Below are 21,097 nucleotides of genomic sequence, written 5' to 3'. Positions count from 1 at the left end.
TGTATGGAATGATTACAATAAATTCAATAAAATTTAAATAAATAAATAGTTTAGAGCTGTTAACTTTTTAACTTTAATTAAATGAATGGTTCACTCCTGCCTTCGTAAAGAGATCCATACACCTCTCTGTGAATTTAGCGTGTTTACTAAATTATTGTGTGCTATCACTTGGGTCCTCTTATTCTTTCTATAGGTTTAGCTGAGGAGGTTGTTGTGTTTGGAGGAATATTACATACATACTGTATATACATACATAAATAAGCACAAAAAAGATATCTTTTAACACATTTATTTTTTTTACACTCGTAGTTCATGCTCCTTTTCTTAAAGTATTGTCAACATTTCACGTTACTTTTATTTATTTGTGTACTTTTTTTATTTTTTCTGAAATATTCCTCCTTCGTTCTGTTTTTGCATGAAGTATTTTGATGAAATGTTTTTTTTTTCTCTTCATTTTACGTACCCAGAATGAAGTGAACGCAATCAAATGGGATCCATCTGGTGTCCTGCTGGCATCATGCTCTGATGACATGACACTGAAAGTAAGCATAGTAACTGAGAATAAAGCACTCTCTTTTATGTGGGTAGCCAAAGTCTGATTTAGAGGAAAAAGAAACCGCCACAAAAAAAAGGAAAGAAAGGAAGTCAGTCCTACAGACGGTGAAAAAATCACTTTTAATGATTAAATATTTGAAGTATTTAAAGGAATAATTTTGAAAAGTTGCAAATATTTATGTCTGCTGATTACCTAGGTAATTTCTATATACTTTGCTTAAGATTTTTTCTTCACTTTTTCACACATGGTTTCAACATATTCTGTTCACTTTTTGTGATTTTTGAACATTATGCAGATATGGAGTATGAAGCAAGATACGTGTGTACATGATCTACAGGCCCATAGTAAAGAAATTTATACAATTAAATGGAGTCCAACAGGCACTGGGACCAGCAATCCAAACTCCAACATCATGCTAGCCAGGTATGATCTAAACCCCAGTGACTACAGCACTGTTGATTGTTAGATATCTTGCTCTCTCAAAAAGCACTATATGCAATCCATATTAACCAAATTGTTTTGCACAGTAAATTAAACTAAATAATGTCAAATTAGGTGAGGTAAGTTTGAATCCAAAATTTTACATGTTCTCCACTTCAGTCTGTACCTTTAAAAAATATTTACTAGTTTAAAAATATTGTTGTCATACTTTTTTCTCCGCTTGGGTCTTTTTTGTATGTGTCTTTCTATTAGTGCCTTGTAGCTTTAACATATCAAGGGAGACACACATGCTATGACTGAAATTAAGACACCTGTGAACGCAACATAATTAATGCGTGTTTCTGGAATGATAAACATTTCCATATAGGAAGAGGATTGCATACATGAATAGTATTTCTCATAATCCAAACCATAAATTTTGCAGTATCGTACATTTAAGGATAAGTTTTAAACTGATAACCATGGATGATGCTATTCTAAATTGTTAGGACTGCAGAAGTTTACTTACATGCTTCACTTTTCAGCAAGCACTTGTGAGCAATAAGAGTAAGGTTCAACAAGAACTAAATATTGGATTAAAAAAAATAAGTGTATGTAATTTGAGTTGATATTGTGCTACATTAAATCAAAATAAAATGTAACGTAAAATATACATTGATAAAAAATATTTTAAAGACTGTAATATTCAGTTGTCATCTGTTTTAGTTGATGATTCTCTATTAGTACACTTCTGAACTACTGTGCATGCATGCCTGGGGAGCTGTTAGCTGCAGTTGCGTACACTATGTTCATGAATATCTGCTTTACTTGTGTTTCTGGCAGTGTTTCCAAGTAGATTTAAAAGAGTACCAAAAAGATTTATTAAGTATTTTAATTATTATTAAAGTTGTTTATGACAACTTGAAGCACAGTTTAGTATATTCATTTAGTCATTATGGTAGTGCCTTTCCCTATCATTTTTAGCTGGTCATATTATTTCATATTAAAGGTGGGTCTCGGGTTACAACAGTCTCAACTTTTGACAATTGTATAGATATGAACGAGCACATGAGGTCTCAACTGAAATTCTATAAATCTTCTGGTGGCTTCCTTTTTGTCTTTGTCTTTTTTTTCTTTCAAAATGAACAAAGTAATTTTGACACAGATGAATATGTAGCCATGGTGAGAAATAGTACTGCACACTACCGAATTAGTCACCATTTTCTTTTGATGCACACGTGTTGGTTAATGTAAACAACAGCACCCTCGGTAAGCTCAGCCATATTAGCACTTGCCTGTTTAGCTGTAGAGAGCTGTTTAACTGCTTGTAACCCTAAGTGCCCTCTGCATTTTCAGGGAGTATTTGCCGTCGGGAGAGGGAGGTGACAGCACATATCACAGAATGTATCTGGCAGCACGTGCAGCTGTGCTATAAACTATGTCACAGGAGGAAAGGCAGAACCTGCCGTTTTGTAATTCCCAGCTTCCTATTTACAAATTCTAGCCATACTGTCTCAGAGTATGCATTTTTATGGAGTGGAAAGTGACACTCCACAATCCCTCAGCAAAGCAAGCATGCCACTGTAGAGGGATCAATCATCAGTTACTGGTGGTTTTAATGTCGTCATCATGCTTTTTCAACTCTGAGGTACTGCATCATTATCAAAAACTATTGGAGGTTTGAGCCTAAGGTCAACATACTATACACACACACACACACATGATTCATTGTAGTTTATATTTTGTGTTTTAAAGTACAGGTTACACTGTTATTGTATTAAGTTTGTGATATTTTTTTCTCTAAAAGATGTAAAAAGGCATTATGCTGTAACAGCTGACCCCTTACCCATCCGGCAGCCACACTACCAGGACCCGTGGCCTGGATAAATTGCTGAGGATAACCTACTTATACCAAGCCGTACCTCTGACAAATAATATCCCCCCCAATCGACGGTTAAAGACAAGCAAACAAAATCAGATATGTAAAACAAGTGCAGAAATATATTAAATAAAACACAATGACAAATACAATAATACAAATCCCCGATGTAATTCATATCTATATATATTCCTCCACCATACCAGCAAAGTGAAAACACCACATTACAATAACAAAACCTCCCTTGCCCCTGCACACGTATAACAAACACACAATACAAATAATGCCAATGGATGATTACTGAAATGTTAATGAACGTGAAATTGAGTCCGGGTAAGTAACTGTCCAAAGTACTGATGGCTATTCAAAATGATTATGTTTGATTCTCCCGAATAAAAACATAACAATCTCACCATGCTTCCTCGGCAGTGGTGGAAAATAATGTCCAACCCCGGGGTTTCTGGCAATTTAATGTGTTGTAGTGATTCCGGCTGAATGAGAAGCAAACTGGGAAAAAGGCGCGATGTAAATAAAGGCAGAAAAATGATGATCGGTTGTTGTTAGGCGAAATCTCCGTCTCTCTCCTCCCTTCTCTTCTGTCCGTCCTTAACGTTTAAATAATAATGTGCCGGATGTAACTGGCAAAACTCCGGTTCTGACGGTACCAGGGGTTGCTGCCTCCCCGCAACATCCTTCCTCGTTTCTCATTACAGGGGTGACATTTAAACAAACACATATTAGTTTAAACGGGGTGCTTTGACGCGACGCGACTGGGTGCATATAAATGACAATACCTATGTGGCCCCGCTACAATGCATTTTTGCTGATATTTTTGGTAACAGTCATTTTCAGTGCAAGTTGTAAGTTACATACTTTAGAAAATCTAATTATAAGGAAATTTAGGATCAAACTCGTTCAAAACCATTAGGCTTGCCTGTATGTAACAGGGAAATAAATCAATGCACTAAATATTTGTTTTACTCTGTCTTTAGTGCCTCATTTGACTCTACTGTCCGCCTCTGGGATGTAGAAAGAGGAGTTTGCATCCACACTTTAACCAAACACCAAGAACCTGTCTACAGCGTTGCCTTTAGTCCAGATGGCAAGTACTTGGCCAGTGGCTCATTTGATAAGTGTGTTCATATATGGAATACAATGGTAAGATGAATTCTTTAACTTTAAGTTTTTATGTGTCAGTTGTGTTTAGCAAAACTTTTTTTTTTTTCTTTTCCCGATGTCCTTCTTAAACCTATGTTTATAGACACACGTGTAATTAGCATTTAGGTAAGTGACAAGATAAATGAAACGTTTGAGTAAATGACAGATACAAATCATATTGAAAGTAGGCGATTAATAAGATAATTAAGATATTACCATTCCATCATGGTCAAGTATGCTGTTGGCTGCCATGGCTCAAAGAATAGATCTTTATGAGAGGGGTGATATCAATGACACCATGTTCAATGATGAAGACTACCATTTTTACTGATATCTTCTAAGGAAAAGTGTCTTAAGGTGATATTGTCAACTGTCTAAGAAAATTGAAAAACAATTACTGTAAAGTCCATCCATTGATTTAAATTCTAAATTAAACAGACAGGCTACTGTAAGTCTTGTTAGAGGTAATGTCAAAATGTCAGTCTAGAGTGGAAGCAGGATTCATTTAGAATATTCAGCAGAGTACTTCACACAATGGGTTGTTGTGGTTGGATCAAGACATATAAATACCTTATTTCCACTAAAAAAATGTGGTTAATACCATGATAATAATGATTTGTTGTGCAGCTGGGAGAAAAGCATCCTTTGATATATGTAATCCCTCACTGGATGTGTGCCATGTGAGGAAGAAGTCGTCACCAAGTTGAAATGCTTCCTTGCTTCATTGAAAGACTCTATTGGCTTTGTCTAGTGTGAGTTGCGTTTCCCTGGCAAGGTTACAAATAAACCATTTCTAGAGGGCATGGAAAATGGCAATAAATAGAAAAGAATTTTGAATAATGACAGTCCTATGCTGAAAGTAATGGAATTTTCTTGAAATCCATTTCTTCCAATTACTGGGCATGAGTTATCAAAGAAAGACTGATGAGCGTGGTAATAATAGGAATCATAAAGCACGGCTTTCCCGGTCTTCACATCTAAACCCTGCTGATGACTTCTGGAGCATTCTAGAGTGGCACCTGTTTCTGCCACAAACATGGAAGTAGTACAATTCTAAATGCTACTTGTAGTCTAGTACCATAAGTAAAAGATTGGAGGGTATTTATTTTGTCAGATGCATGTATGTGTTAATAGATGAGCATATAATAATATATTTAGACATTCACTATTTTTGTTTTCAGTCTGCTGAATTCAGCAACCAAATTGTGCTTTTAAATGTTCAGCCATATACTGAGGTGATATTAAATCCTTTTCACTTACCTGTTTCTGTGAAGCTTTCGAGGAATACTCCACCCATATGAACTCTCCACCTGTATTCCACTCCTTATGAAAGTAGTCCACACACATAAAGCCCCCTTCACATGGGCTCTCGCCTTTGAACTGAAGACTTGACTCCAGTTTTCAATTCAAAAGCACAACCCATGTAAAGGGGCTTCTTGTTTGTGAACTACCTCTGTTTTACACAGTTATTTATAAACAATATTTTAGCAAAAAATACCCATTGTGAGCATATGACTGGATGAGCTGACATGTGGATTATGTGACATGAGTTCCTACTAGATTTTGTTCATGGATTTTTTTTATATTGTTTGATTTTGTTCAGTCATTGGCCCCCATTCTTTGAGAAATGTTATGCTCCACAAAAACATGACATTAATATTTTTCTTGGTCATTACTACAAACTACATGTGATAAGTAATAAAAAAATATCATTATTGGGTGGAATATTTCTTTGAGTTTGACCTGGTTTGCCAAAACCTTTGTGACCAAAACACATGGGTCCAGTTCCAGTCCAGTGCTCCATAGCAAGAGCTCAAAGTCACGTAGCCGACTACCTTCACTCATTGGCATCTGGGATCCCAACTATTTGTGTGTGTGTGTGTGTTTTGTCATTTGTGTAGATGTGTCCGCTCACCCTGAAGTGTGCACGAGCTTCTTGTACTCCTAGGTGTGTGTGATGTGTCAGACTTTGGTTTCACTGCAATGATCAGATAGTGTGAAACAACAGAGAAGCTAAACCTCAGCATTTCTGTCTTGTTTTAAAGAGCGGCTCTTTAGTGCACAGCTATAGGGGGACTGGTGGAATTTTTGAAGTTTGTTGGAACAGCACGGGAGACAAGGTTGGAGCAAGTGCATCAGATGGATCGGTAAGGTTTACCAAAAGTCATTTTCAAAATTGTTTCTTTTAATAAAATGTGGAATTTCTTGTTTGAAACCAAGCATCATAGTAATGAAATTAATGGTAGAATTTTCACATCTTATTTCTATTATTGTTAGAATTGTATAAGTCTCTTCTGTACTTTTTTTCTTGTCCTAATGCTGTAATTTTGTTTATCTCGGTCTGGAGCTTTTTAAAGATGCTGCAGTGCATCATTTTGATTCCTTGCAGAGCAGTTGGCTACAGAAAAGTAGCAGGCCATATTGTCCTTGCATATGGTTGTTGACCTGCTAACAAATCTGGGCGGTCTGTAAAGCAGAAGGAAAAAGATCTTTCTAAAACATCAGAGGCCTCGGTCAAGTCTTGCTCTGATACTTTATATAATAGTAGATATATTTGTATTATTGCCACTTGTACATATTTTAGTGAAATTCTTACATGCATGTGTAACAGACATGTCGATACACTCCAGTGCCATCACAAGCGGGTATGGTTCACAGAGTTCTACTGCCCTGGCTTATACCAGGTCAAGCACACAAAATGTCCATAGGGAGCTGTCTACACATTCACAGCAGTACTTACCTATCTGATGAAAATGTCCTTCCCTTTAAGAGTAATTGGGGACTTTATGAACAGAGTAGTATTCAGATTTCATTTTGAAATGAAGATGAAATGCTACTGGGTGTTAAAACGCTGTATGGATGGGGGCTTAGACCGAACGACTCTTCTAACTTCTCTTTCATTTGAATGTATAACCAGGTTTGCGTCCTTGATCTTCGGAAGTAACATGACACACACACTTGTTTACTGTGTGGACTGGTGATGAATGTGATGGAGGAAGCACTCGCAGCTGTGGCTTTGGAACGGTTACAGTGAATCCTAATTTCTGCACCAAGTGATTCATCCTAATCTTTGGATCTCGCTGCTCAACATTGGACCTAACCGAGTAGATAACATGTTGAAGGGTTCTAGGTGGCACAGAAACACAAGCTGTGTCAATTTAAATTGATCGCACCTACAAACTGGGAACTGGAAAGGTTGTGCCAAAAAAAAATGCAGATGTACCAAAACAAGGCAGGAGTTTAATTTTTATTTAATCATTGATTTCATTTGACCTCCCAAAGGATTACAACAAGAAGACAAAGCAAATGTCACGTTTCCTTATTTGCATTACTGATCTGCACGCAGTTCCTGTATGCAAGTTGCAGTTTACATCCTGGACCAGTGTGGTCAATTTGTTTTACTTCTTTGTTTGAAGAAGTTGCCATGACCGAAATAACCATTTAAAAAAAAAAAAAAAAAAACTTTTCACGGGTTGCTGACTTCTTAAGGCCGTGGATCTGGATATTTCAAACTTATAGAGAAGATTTGCCTGGCACAGAAAAATGTGGAGCTTTATACAGGGAGCCTTGTAATTCAAAGAAAGAATACAGTGTATTTTTGGGAAATAAAGTATAATTTTTTATGTGCACCTTGACTTTTGGACCTGAATAGGCTAAATGAGCAGATCAGTTTATTTTAGTGAAAGTAGTGCAGAGCGGCAATTCTGCTGATCATGTGTTTTTTTTTTTTTTCTCTTGTGTTCTCCATTAATGGATCAGTTCCACTTTTAAACTAAATGCCTGTACTGTTATAGATGTGAAATGAAATCTAACAAACACAGGCATGTGTTTATTTTTCAGGAGGTGTAGTTAGGCTCTCATGATAGATCCATTTTAACGGTTGGACGCATTTTTCAATTTATCAGTGTACAAATCAGCCAAATGGGCACACACATACAAGGTACACTTCTGTTGTTCATGGATGATTAACTGAAATCAAAGTAAGCTGACAGTAGTTTCTAATATTTTTGACATAACAATGAAGAAACAGTTTTTCTGCAGAAATGGATATTCTGAATGTACAGAATATGGAGGGAGGCATCAACCAAAATGATAGCTCTCTAAGGCAGATTTATTTAATAATGCTTCAGAATTTAAAATAGAATTAATGGGTGACTCTTTATAAAATGTTCATTTCAGTTTCACAGCAAAAAGAGTAGGCACTTATTTTGCCTTTATCAAGTTAACACAATATTTTTGATGGACTTGTGTTTTATTACAAGCATAGGAAACCAGTAATCATTACTCTGGCATGTAAGAAAGCAAAAGAAATTATATTAAAGTTTGGATAACAAATTTATTTTTTAAAAGATTCTGAACCCCTTTCTGGATGTAAATTTCATGAATGTAAAGTTTGTAAAATAAAAACAAAATATATGAATCCACACTTTGTATGAACAATTTATGTGCCTGTTTGAAAAGCAAGTTCACTTAATAGAAGGTTTTTACGGAAAAATCAATTGGTTTGTTTTTATTTGAGAAAGAAAGAAAGAAAGAAAGAAAGAAAGAAAGAAAGAAAGAAAGAAAGAAAGAAAGAAAGAAAGAAAGAAAGAAAGAAAGAAAGATAGATAGATAGATAGATAGATACTCACATACGGAGCCATCCTGTGTTTACTGTCATGATGGAAAGCTGAAGTGCATTGATTACAGGTTTGGCAATGCCAGTGTTGTTGTTTGTTTATTTGTTTACTGAGTTATTTATTTTTTTGTGTTCTGTGTTGCTGCAGAACAGAACAAGAACAGGCCTTACAGACCGTTAAAGCGCCACAATTCTGTCCACCTAATTTCTCCACAACATCATCAAGTCAAGTTTTGAATGTCCCTAAAGTACTGCTGCTCACCACACTACTTGGTAATTGATTCTATATGTCTATGGTTCTACCAAATGTTGGTGCAAAATTTACCCTTAACAAGTTTCCAACTGTGTCCCCGTGTTCTCGATGAACTCATTTTAAAATAACAGTCTCGATCCACTGGACCAATTCCCTTCATAATTTTAAACACTTCAATCATGTCACCTCTTAATCTTCTTTTGCTTAAACTGAAAAGGCTCAGCCCTTTTAATTTTTCCTCATAATTCAACCCCTGTAGCCCTGGAATCAGCCAAGTCGCTGGATTTTCTCTCTTGCTGCAATCTCTTTTTGTAGCCTGGTTTAATAAGATATTTTCTTATTCTTTCTGGCAATCTTACCTGTCAAGACTGTTAACTCCTTTCCCTTAATTTTCTCCAATGTGTCAGATTCCGGTGTTGGATGAATTTAGATGCCAGTGCAACATTCACAGACTTACACAGAATGTGTGTTCTTTAAAACATCATCATCGGAGTTTTCCCTCCCTTTAACATCCTTTGCTCGCAACTCCTTTCAACTTCTAGGGAATTCCCAAAGACTCCTCGACCACTTATGAGATAAGATCCCTTCACTGTGTCCCGGGTCTATTCTCAGAGAGTCATGGAAAGTTACAATAAGGCATTATCACTACATGCTGAAACCACCACTACCAGCTCCTCTTGATCTTCAGAAGAAGTGGTTCTAATGTAAGATGCTCCGTGTTGCTATGCTCCTCACTGTACCACAGACAGGACCTCATTTTGTCTGCTTGTTTTTCAGAATCTAATTGTTTTGGTTACAACCCAGAGCTCACAACCATTGGTGAGGATTGAGATGTAGACCAAGTGGTAAATGAACAGCTTTATCCAGTTTCTTTACATCTACTTCACCACCATGGTCCAATACTTTGTTTATAAAAGTATTTGTAGAATTGTTTAAGTGTCTAGTGACCATTGATGAACTGCCATCTTCAAGTTATTCTGAAGATTTTAAGTGGGGACTCTGACCACTGTAACGCCACTCTAGGATATTCACCTTGCTGTCTTTTGGCTACAGTATTGTTTGTTTTGGTGCTGTACTTTTCTTTGCTTCATTGCCAAGTTGAAAGGTGACCTATCTTCCCATTTTCAGCTCCTTGGCTGAGGATCACACGTTTTCTTAGATAACATGTCTGTTTTTCATTATCTATCTTCAATTCTACACTGACGAGTGCTCCCGAATCATTCACAAGAAGATACTGACACAATTGTCCTTTAAAGAATGAATGGTGTTCTTGTGGTGGTAAGATGTTTTAGGTTTCCACCATATGTGCTGTTTTCATTTCCAGACAAAAAGTATAATTTTCATCGTCTGACCAATAACACATTTGTAAATTGGCCATAGAATCTTTCCTGTTTGTGAAGACATACAGTGCGTCCGGAAAGTATTCACAGCGCATCACTTTTTCCACATTTTGTTATGTTACAGCCTTATTCCAAAAAAATGAATTTAATCCATTTTGGAATAAGGCTGTAACATAACAAAATGTGGAAAAAGTGATGCGCTGTGAATACTTTCAGGATGCACTGTATATGAGACTTAAACCCTGGGTTTAAAATAATGTCACTTACCCTCTTGTGTGTCATAAAAGACCAAGTTTGGTGTCAGGAAAGGGATGAGGTTCAGTCCATAGTACCTCTTAGGTGCCACCATCTGTCTACATCAAACAGAAAACTGGGGAACCCCGTTAATATTTGTCATATACCTTCTACACTGTGTGGTGGCAGTGAAGGTGAGGAAGTGAGTAAGAGGAGAGAATACATGGACTGCAGCTTGAAGTGTTGGTCGTATGACAGAAAAATTGGGCAAAGTGGTGGAAATGCTGAACGGAAGTGTCAGTGTGAGCCGCATACAAGAGAATAGATGGAACGAGAATGGTGCAGGAATTGTTATGTTAGGAGAATGAGCAGAAAAACTGGGAGCGGTGAAGAGGGTGATTGAGTGTGTTGTAGTTGTTAATTTGATTGTTCATAAATGACTAGTATCTACATCGGTTGTCAGATGTCACTTAGAAAAAGACGAAGTTTGGGAGACGTTGATGGAGGTGACATCTGGAGTGGTGTAGGGGAACATGATTATAATGGGTGGTGATTTGAATGGGGATATTGGACCCAGTGCCGATTGGTTTGAGGGAGGGCTTTAGCTGTGGTACTAGGAATATTGATGGTAAGAGTTTGGTGATGCGATAAGGTGTGCGACACACTTAAGGAGAAAAACAACTTGGTGACAACTGAAAATGGTGGTGTAAGGAGCACAACAGACTACTTGTCAATACGGAGATTTGATTGGGACATGGTGAAAAATGTGAAGGAAATTCAAGGAGAAGATTTTATATCACAATATTGCTTGATTTAATTAAATGTTCTCAGAAGCATGAAGAAAATTACAGGAGGTATGCATAGAGGCTGAGGGTCTGGACACTGACAGAGAAGAGCACTTGTATGAGGAGTACATTTTCTGAAAAATTGGCAGCAAGAGCAAATGAAGTTTCAGATTCAATAGGTGTGACTAGCAGGTGATTAAATAATGTCAGATCAAAAACAGCACATGTCATCTGTGGTTGGATAAAGGGACCACCAAGGCACAAGGAAATGGTGTGGTAGGTTGCTGTAGTTGAGAAAAACCAGAGGTTCTATAAGAAGGAGATGATGAGGGTGATCTATAATGAAGTACACAAAATTCTAGAATGGCAGTTGCAAGAAGCCAAGAGATGGGAGTCTGTAAGTGATCTGCAGAATGAGAAAGGAAAAATATGTTCAAGATCATGAAGCAGATTGCAAAAAGACAGACAGGATACAGGAGGGGGTGTGTATTGGATTGGGTGAAAAATCCTGAAGGGAACATTGGGATGAGCAGTGTTGAGATTAAAGATCACTGGAAGAAGTACATGAGGTTGCTGGAGGAAAAGGACGAATGGGAAAATGAGGTTCATTATGAGACCATAGAGGGGCTGAGCGCTCCGTTTTCAAAAGAGGAGTTGCTAATACTGAAGGCAGCAGAAGGATCTGCTTGTTGAATGGTTGACATACCTGTGCCATATTATTGGGTGGGAAGGGAGGATTCCATATTGCTGAGAGAGATTGTTAGAGGAACGGAACAAATAAAAGTTAGTGAGAAGTTGTTTGGTTTCATGCCTGGCAAGGGAAAAACCACATGCAATCTTTGTTCTCAGACGAATGAAAAGCACCATCAGCAGTATGCATTTGTAGATCTAAAGAAGACACCTGATGGGGTGACAAAAGAAGTGGTATGGTAGCCATTGAGAAAGTCTGGTGTGAAGAAACGTCGTTGCTTCTGTGATGTCAATGTGACGAGGAAGCGCAAATAGTGGTCAAGACAGCAGAGGCGGATAGTGAAAGTGGGACTGAGTCCGTTGCCAAGGGGATTCTTCTTTGCCAATGATGATGTTTTGATGGCAGAAAGTGAAAGAGGACTGAAGGAGAGTATACTGAAGTAGAAAGCCAGTTTGCCACTGAAAGGCATCAAGGTAAATGCAGGAATTACTAAGGAGATATTTGGAGTCTTACATGCATGGCCACCCAAAATGTATATTCAGAGTGTTGTGGGTGTATAAAAGATGTACGAGTGTCAAGGCTATTGTACAAGCAGCAAGCGCAACCTTTGCAGAAGGCATCTTATATGATATGAGAAAAGTTTACCTACCAGCAGTGAAGTTGTTTTGAAAAAAGCTTGGTAGTTGTGCTACTTCGGTTTCATTGTCAAATCATCTCTTTTCCTTATGTGATATTGTACCATTTGCATAAGCAGAATGCCCATTCAGGAAAGAGAAGTCGCTCTGCAAAAAGCACTTTGAAATCTAACAGTGGACCCTCAGACCCTGAACCAGAATTTTATCCTTGAACAAACCTTGCTGCTGAACACCAACATGCAGTCTTGCTTCACTGAGCATTCGGCCAACATATCCAGCATCAGGGTAAACCTTGGAAATATACAAATTGAAACTGGAAGGCTGACCGAGTCAACATCATAAGGTGCCTTTGTCACTGAAGGAATAAAAGAAATCTGTTGCTGAAAAATGAATTCTCTAATTCAAAATTGTCCAAAATATACACAGGGCAAGATCCAACCAGCGAGAGTTGCAGTCAAGCTGCACCCTCACTGGGTCACATGTTTTGTTCGTGTACCAAATGAACATCGTTTTGGATGAAAGTCCTTGCATGCCTATGAGACAGCCTTGGTGTCACAGTCCCTCCTAGTCCACTAACAGCTGTGTTTGGTGGGCTCCCAGATGGACTTAAAGTGGACAAGGACAAACAAACTGTAATTGCCTTTACTTCACTATTAGCACAAAGACTTATCTCACTCAAATGGAAGAATCCCAACTCACATTTTGTAAGTTACTGGGTAACTGATGTTCTGTACTATTAGAAACTGAAATTAAAAAAAAAAAAAAGTTCTCGCTTACAGGATATGTTCAAAACATTTTTTTAATACATGGCAAGACTTCATTAATACTTTTTAAAATAAACATTCATTCCATGTTTTTGCCCAAGCTTCTAGTCAGATCTCCTTTTCTATCCTTGGCAAAGATTGAAATTATTTATGCTCATTGGATGTACTTGCTGGGTCATTCAAACTGGCCTTTGACAGTAAATCCAGTGCTGTTAAGGCAGCACATTTGACAAACATCGAGCTTTGTCTTATCCCACTTACATTCTAAACTAAGTGAATTCTTTGTCCAGGTCCATCCTGTACTTCATCTGATAAAAAAGGCATACATCAGAGTTGAGCTGAAGTCTTTCCAGAGGCCCCTCTGCAGACTTCTTGAGTCAGAAGGTGCTAAATATACTCAAGCAAAAACAAAAAGCTGTAATTCAAGGACTGACAGGATGGACAGAAGAAGTCTTCTATGAGGAGACCCTGGTTTTTGTAACTGGAAGAGATTTTAATGCAATCAGGAGAAGTTCCACCTTTACTTGCATTCATCCCATTTGGGGAAATTCTCTGGACCCTCTCACTGAACTCCCTGAAGACTCCCTGGGCACTCTGCAAAATTACCTTCTGAAACCAGAAAGCTAAGGAGTTGTTCCATCTTTGGAGAGCTGAAACTGACAGTCTGATCTCTCTGTGGACCAGAAAACTGAGGTTCAATCTACCAAGCCAAGCGGTGGGCCCAGTCTGCAGATGGAGAAGCAGCCATCACTTGAAGAAGGGAGTTTCAGCATCTAAAAGTGCCAGAACGAGTAATGCTTTTCTCTATGAAGTTGCAGACGACGAAGCCTAACACCAGAAAGTGAACTGAGAAATTAGCATCAAAGAACGTCACACAAAGGGTCACATTGCAAAGAAAGAGTGCAGTCCAACACAAGAAGAATCCTCCGCTTGAACACGGAGCAGCAACAACTCCACAAAACATAAGACATCATCTTAAAGACTTGGGATCGTAAAACCGCTTACCTGTACCAAGATAAATTAGAACAGCCAGCCTCTCTACGTTATACGTTTGTCTTACATGTCAATATATATAAGCAGTTACCATATTTCAATAATCCTTGTATTTGTTAATAAATTGTATTATTTTGTTTCTTAAAGTGAGTGTGCTTCAGTTACATTGATAAGTCTAAAGGCTGGAGACCCCCTCCTACAACAGAGCAAGGGAAGGTGAATAAAGAAGGAGCCTTGCTGAACAATTTAATTACTGGCATTGCCGAAGGTAAGACCGATCGTTGGTTAACAGAGTTGCGTCTCTCCTCACTTCCTGCTCCTTCAACTGCAATAACAAACTCATTTAGTTTTTCTCTGCGGTATGCCGTCTTTATTAAAGGGTTCTGTTAAATTTATAGCTGATAACAGAAAAGACGTTGCTTGAATTTCATTTTACAGAGTTGTGGGTTTTGCTGGGTTCGGATTGCTGACAGTGAGAGTTGTTCTAATGCTGCCATTCCTAGATCAGGAACTCATTTTTTGAGTGGTCTTAATCAAAGTCAGCTTTCACAGGAGAATGATGGTGGCCCTTATTTCAGAGTTAAACATGAGAAAGGCCCTTGAGGACATGGAATCCGGGAAAGCGTCAGGAATTGCTGGCATTCTACCTGAATTTTTTTTAAAAAACTCTTACAATCAGATCTTTCTCCAGCTTTACCAAATACTACATTTTTATAAACACTGCAATGATTACTCTTTTGTTTAAACAAAACAAAGACCCCCACCTCCCCAGTTTGTTCAAACTACAAATTCTTGTTCAGCAACTCAGATGTCAACTTGTTTGCTAGAATTCTGGCTAGAGGACTGCAAACAATAATCCATAAAGTAATGAACCCTGACCAAACTGATTTTATTTGAAAACATTTAGCTTCTGATAATGTCAGGAATTTACTCCATTGATATAGTCTCTGCTCTTCCTCCCAACATGAGCCATTTCTCTCTGTACCACCTGAACTGGTCCCACCATTGCCAGGTACTAAAATATGTGGGCTTTGGTCCTGAATTCATTGGGACGATCAAAACAATATATTCTTACCCTCTACCAAAGTAATCATTTCCAGTTTGGTCAGTTCTCCCCCTTTCCTGATTCAGAGAGGCTCTAAACAGGTTGCTCATTGTTTCCTCTTGTTTTTGCATTATCTCTTGAACCTTTTGCCACGGCGGCTTGCGGTTCTCACTGTCCCGCTATATCTCAGACATGCCCCTACAGATCTCCCTAAAGTAGCAGTCACAGTTTACAACAAAACTGAGTGCACATTTGTTGATCGAGGTCAAAGTCAATAAAGTGCTAAACAATACTAAATTGTATGATCTTTCAGTATTTGTATTATTTTTAAGTTAAAGGAGTGGTTCACAACCTGTGGTGCCAGCAACTCCAGGGGTTGTGTGAGATGGCATTTCAGGGGGTGCGAGCCCTGATCATTCATTCTGACATTTTTGTCAGGTTGGAAAAGGGGGACTGAATTGGAGGCAACACCTGCTGCTTACACTCGGCCCCAACTCCCCTGCTGGCGGCCCTGGCAGTGCATCTGTTATGGAACTGCAGCACAGGTGTTATCGGGGGGTTTGGGGGGGTCATTGACTGGGTTTCATCGCTTAGAGGCATTCTGACACCCGTTGCTTCACGAGGCTCTGTAATCTCCCAATCCCCTCAATCACTGCCCATGTGTCATTTCCTTGTGTCACTTGATGCTTTGCAGGAGGCCCCAATCCCTGCATCAGCGATCGAGTGTCAAAGCTTCACGGAGGACACATTTACAAAATTATTGAGATTTATAAAGGCAAATTTATTATTTTATATTTATATTTCACTTTTATGCACTGAGTTGGAAGCTTTTTGTTTTTTTCATTCAGTTTGTTCACCCGCAGCACTGTATGTGGTTCGACTTGATTTTTCAAAAGTTAAGACTTCTTCATCTTCAAATGTGACAATTACTTTTGTACGGGACATAAACATTTTCTAATGGTCCGGGGCGTAGAAAGGGTTGGGAACTGTGGAGTTAAAGTGTAGTACATTTGACTTTATATACAATTAAAATATCTTGGTTTGGGGCCTGTACTTTCAATGTAGTCTGCCTAAGTACAAACTCAAACTCTGCAGTTCCCATTATGTTTACCACTGGAAAAACGTTCAGTGTTTTTTCAACAAGAAAAAATGTTATTTTGTGTAACGGAAACAGGCAAACACCAAATGATCAACATAATAAAAGTAGGAAAGGCAGAGCCGTTTGGTGTCCACTGCACACTGATAGTCAGTCCTTCGTGTGATTTTTCTCCAACACCCAGCCTGACGTTGTAATCAGGGCAGTACAAGTGGGTTTCTTTTCTTTTAATATTTCTTGGCCTTCCACTTGACTGCAGCTTCACTCAAACAGACTCGCCAAGCATTTCATGGCCGTTAAGGTCTGTAGCTCCATCAGACTTCCCACTGGGGTCTTCGTAGCTTTTTGAAGTCTGGCAGCTCAACACGAGTACCTGAAGAGCACAGCAAAGGACAGGAGGCTGAGGCCGTGAGAGCACAGCTGTGTATCTCCAGGGTACCCGACTGATGGGATCCATAGATATACGTGAAGTTGTCTGATAAGCCGCACAGTGACTGGCAAAATGTCCCAAGCTGTCTCTCAGGACTTTGTCAAACCAGTGCTGGATTATCCCAAGAACTTCAAATATTAGTGAAATCTGCCGGCAGTTTTAGCTGCAGCACACGCAATGGCACTGCCTTTATGAGACCTTGCTTTGTTTTTACAGCAACTTTCTTTTGTGCATCGCCCCTAAAAATCACAGATTGCACAGTCGGCTAAGTGATTTCTTAAGGTCTGGAGGTTGACCTGCACACGCGACAATTTGGTGTGGATGTGATGCTGTGAGTTTTTGTGTGTTTCCCAAGCACTAGGCGCCCAGTAACAGCTGATCATCTGCTCTCCTTTAGGTCCTGCTACATTGCACAACGTCTCCAGCGATTTTCAGCAGTAGACATCTTTTACATAATCTTAGCAAGTCAGGGGCAGTTGCAGTGTGCACCTGTGACCCCTCAGTCGTGAAGTGTGATGTACCCAGTGACCCGCCCTGACAAAATCAAAGAGGTTTGGATGAGGTGTGTAGCCAAAAGTTTGAAATCTGCCCCTGTGCTCTCTCATAAGACCCGATTTTACTTAAACTAAGAACTATGCACTGGTATAGCAGAAGGTATTCCAACTACACAAGCCAGCTGACAGAGAGAGAAACTGATACTTTACGAGTGGGCATTACTAGGGCAGGAGTGTCGAGCAGTCTGAACCGTCACATTAAGGGTAACCGCAGCTGGACGGTAGTTCTAGTCACGCTCAACAGAAGATATCATTTCAAGGTCTGGTTGTGGTATGTTTGTCTTTACGGACCTTTGAATCGGCCCTGTGGTGGTCTGGCGCCCTGCCCAGAGTTTGTTTCCTGCCATGTGCCCTGTGTTGGCTGGGATTGGCTCCAGCAGACCCCCATGACCCTGTAGTTAGGATGTAGCGGGTTGGATAATGGATGGATGGACCTTTGAATTGTAGAAACTACATAAAAAGCTTTGGCAGGTCCCCTGAACTTTAGGGCTTACCTGTGGACAGATAGAAGACATCACTGCTGCCCGTGACGCACTCTCTTGAGATGGACAGTGTCCGCTGCAGCAATCCCCAACTGCATCATGCTTTCACCAAAACGGATGAAACGCTGCGTGGTACTGTTCACTGAAATGGGACAAAGCAATTTCCAAAGGCTAATATCAACAGAGGTGTCTGGGCTGGCTTACTCCATGACTGGTGGAACTACAGCAAGTGCTCATGTAAGTCTTGTAAGAAAATTGTGGGATCCTCGGGGCAGGTGAAGGATGCCTGGGTTACCTCAGAAAAACAACATGGCAGGCAAAGAACATCCAGACAATCTGGGTTAGGTATGTAGGACTAAAAAAAAATCTATTTGTCCAATGTCCCAGAGTACTGTAGCTGAGCGGCCATTTTAAAAAGGCAATCGTGGAGGAAGGGGGTGTTCTTTTGCTTCTTCTTATTGCTATCATTTTGTACATCTAATGTCAGCCGTACTACAATAGATATAAGGGAGCAGATGTTCCACAGCAAGAAAGATCAAGCAGGCGCTTAGCACCACAACACAGAAGCTAACTCATCTTTTTTGAATCAAACTCCATGAACTCTCAGCAGCAGCAGGCTCTGCAATCTGAAAAGAACCTTTTGTAAGACAAAAAACAGAATCTGTTTCGTCAAACAGTATCTCAGTGCTGTCACCATTTTGTAGAAAAGACTCTGGGATCTAGGAGATCAGTTTGTAACTCCTGTAGTCACAGTCTGAGGACAGCAAGCGGAGTGAAGTCCACACTCAACCACATCAAATCCGTACTTCTCTTAAGAAGGTCTCACCACACAAACTCCCCAGTCACCCACGACAAACGACACCTAAACAAGTCAAAACAAAGGTTTTGTAAACATGCAGTGCATATACTAAAAAAAGGATGTGTTACGCACAGACCCACCATTGTCCCTGAACCTAAGAAAGTCTGAACGACTATTGTCGTAGCACTCACGCCTATGGCAATGAAGGACTAATCTACTCAACAATGACTTGTGCTCTTCTCTGCCAAAGGAGCTGGATCTATTAGTTTGTATATCACTCTAGTAGATCCACAGAGGATGCCATCACCTTGATCCTTCATACAGTGGTGGCCCACCTGGACAACAAGAGAGGGAATTCTGTGCGAATGCTCTTTATAGACTGTATTTAATATAATAAACCCCCCTAAGCTCATCACCAATCTCCGAGACCTGCATCTCAACACTTCATCGTACACCTGCATTTTTCACTTCCTGACAGGCAGAGCCCAGATGGTCCAAGTGGGTGGCTGCACTTCATCATCCCCTCACACTCAACACAGGGACTCCACAAGGCTGTGTTCTGAGTCCTCTGCTGTACTCCCCGACTGCACATGACTTGAACGTTATTGTCTGCATTGCTGATGACACAGTTGCGCTGGGCCTTATCTCCAACAACAACAAGGAGGCCTCCTTGGATGAATTGGTCAGTTTGTCACACTGGTGTCAGGATGGCGGTCTACACCTGAATATCATATCAGCTTAACAAAGGAGCTGATTGTGGACTTTGGGAGGAAAACCTTAGAGACACTACCACACCATCAGTATTAACAGCACTGAAGCGGTGTCCACAGCAATGAGGTCCTGACCTGGTCCGGTGAAGAAGGCGCCACCGTGTCTTTACCAACGCGGATGGTCAGGTAAGCGACTCCTGAAGAGAGACGGAGCGGGCGTTTCTGGCCACAGTCCATCTGCATGTTGAATGAGGATGGTGCCTAAAGCTACACGAGTGGTAACTCCCTTACATGAACTTATTTAGAATTCTAATAATCATTTTTAATATTTATAAAGTCATGTGTCATTGTTATTTTCCTTTTATATTCTTAAAGGCAACAGTGAGAAACTAAGCATTGCACTACGTATGGTACTGTGTGTATTTGTATATAAATACAATTTGATTTGAACCCCAATCCTGAAATAAATGCAAATACGCACAACGATAAAAATACAGAAAACACAAATCCATCCCTGACCACCACCCCTCACCAACCTTGACTATGATCCATAAAAATGTACAAAATGAAGATCAAACAACCAGACACCCACACCGATGCTGTCTTCATGCGCTTTATTTTTGTGATTCAGAGCCACTACTGTAGTAATGACAGTTCACCTGAATTTCCCGTCCGCCTTCTCAGAGAAACACGAGGCCACTGCTGATTTGTTACTTGATCTGCAAAAACAAAAGCTGCTAAATATCAACGGGTCTTCAAGGAAACAAAGAGCAGACTAAATGTGCATCCCCTTACTCCAAATCGATTTCAAACACAAAATGCTATTTCTGGCTGACCAGGTTATATTTTTTTATTGGATACAGCTGACTAAGGTGAAAGGTCATGACACGTGCGTTTTCTTTACCGGTGGCTTTCTCTTTGCACATAAAGCTGTGGCTGGTGACACAACAGCTGCTACCTGCACAGGCTTTGGGAGCTCTGGCTTCTCGCAGGTCTCTTGGTGGTCTCCCTCCCTCCTCCTGTTCATGCACAGGTGCTCTCTTAACTTCTTAATGACTGATTTTTACTCCGACTCGGATAGATCCTCGTCTCCATCGCCAACTGCTTAGCTTGGAGTGTTCTTTGCTCTTCACGGTGTAGGTGTGGACACCATATTGACTCACCCTAAGCTGGCCCTTCCAGATAAGCAGTCCATTGAAACCCCAGACAGGTGATCTCATTCTGTGGCTGCACCCCGGTGATGATGGTTACAGGCTGAAGACTTGTGCGATCAATTCGTTTGTGTTTTATATTTGCGATTTATTTCGACCACTTAGCAGAGCTCTGTTCGAGTCTTTTTGTGCTGATCAGTGTCAAAACAAGCCAAAAGAAATCCACTGTGTTGTCCAACAATAAAATGTGAAAACTTTGATATGTGGCAGCCATGTGCCCCCTCAGTTTGAACGTCCCCTACAAGCAAGGCAGCTCCAAGCCCATGACACTGATGCACCTGCTGCTCCAGTGTACGCAGATGATACTGAACACCCGTCTATCATACCAGGACGATCCCACCAAGCACAGCATTGTTCAGGTCAGCTGGGATTAGCTTAGCTGGTACTGTGTCTCACAAAACAGCTATCATATACTGAATACTGAATTTGGGACTTTCATTAGTT

The 21,097-nt window shown here is 39.8% G+C and overlaps 1 protein-coding gene across 2 annotated transcripts in view; it reads left to right on the top strand.

Moving 5' to 3' along the window:
* tbl1x (transducin beta like 1 X-linked) overlaps window positions 1-8,437 on the top strand; it is a 320,024-nt gene extending 311,587 nt beyond the window's left edge. For both annotated transcript variants that reach the window (XM_028800860.2, XM_051927229.1), the window contains 5 exons: window positions 468-542; window positions 852-979; window positions 3,848-4,013; window positions 6,059-6,160; window positions 6,931-8,437. In XM_028800860.2, coding sequence (XP_028656693.1) covers window positions 468-542; window positions 852-979; window positions 3,848-4,013; window positions 6,059-6,160; window positions 6,931-6,957 — 498 coding nt within the window. In that variant the 3' untranslated portion in view covers window positions 6,958-8,437. The remainder of the gene's footprint in view (window positions 1-467; window positions 543-851; window positions 980-3,847; window positions 4,014-6,058; window positions 6,161-6,930) is intronic.
* Window positions 8,438-21,097: the final 12,660 nt, after the last annotated feature.

Source organism: Erpetoichthys calabaricus, chromosome 4 (genome assembly GCF_900747795.2).
Source record: "Erpetoichthys calabaricus chromosome 4, fErpCal1.3, whole genome shotgun sequence".
In the NCBI taxonomy this organism is placed as follows: domain Eukaryota; kingdom Metazoa; phylum Chordata; class Cladistia; order Polypteriformes; family Polypteridae; genus Erpetoichthys; species Erpetoichthys calabaricus.
This window is presented reverse-complemented; position numbering and strand designations above follow the sequence as displayed.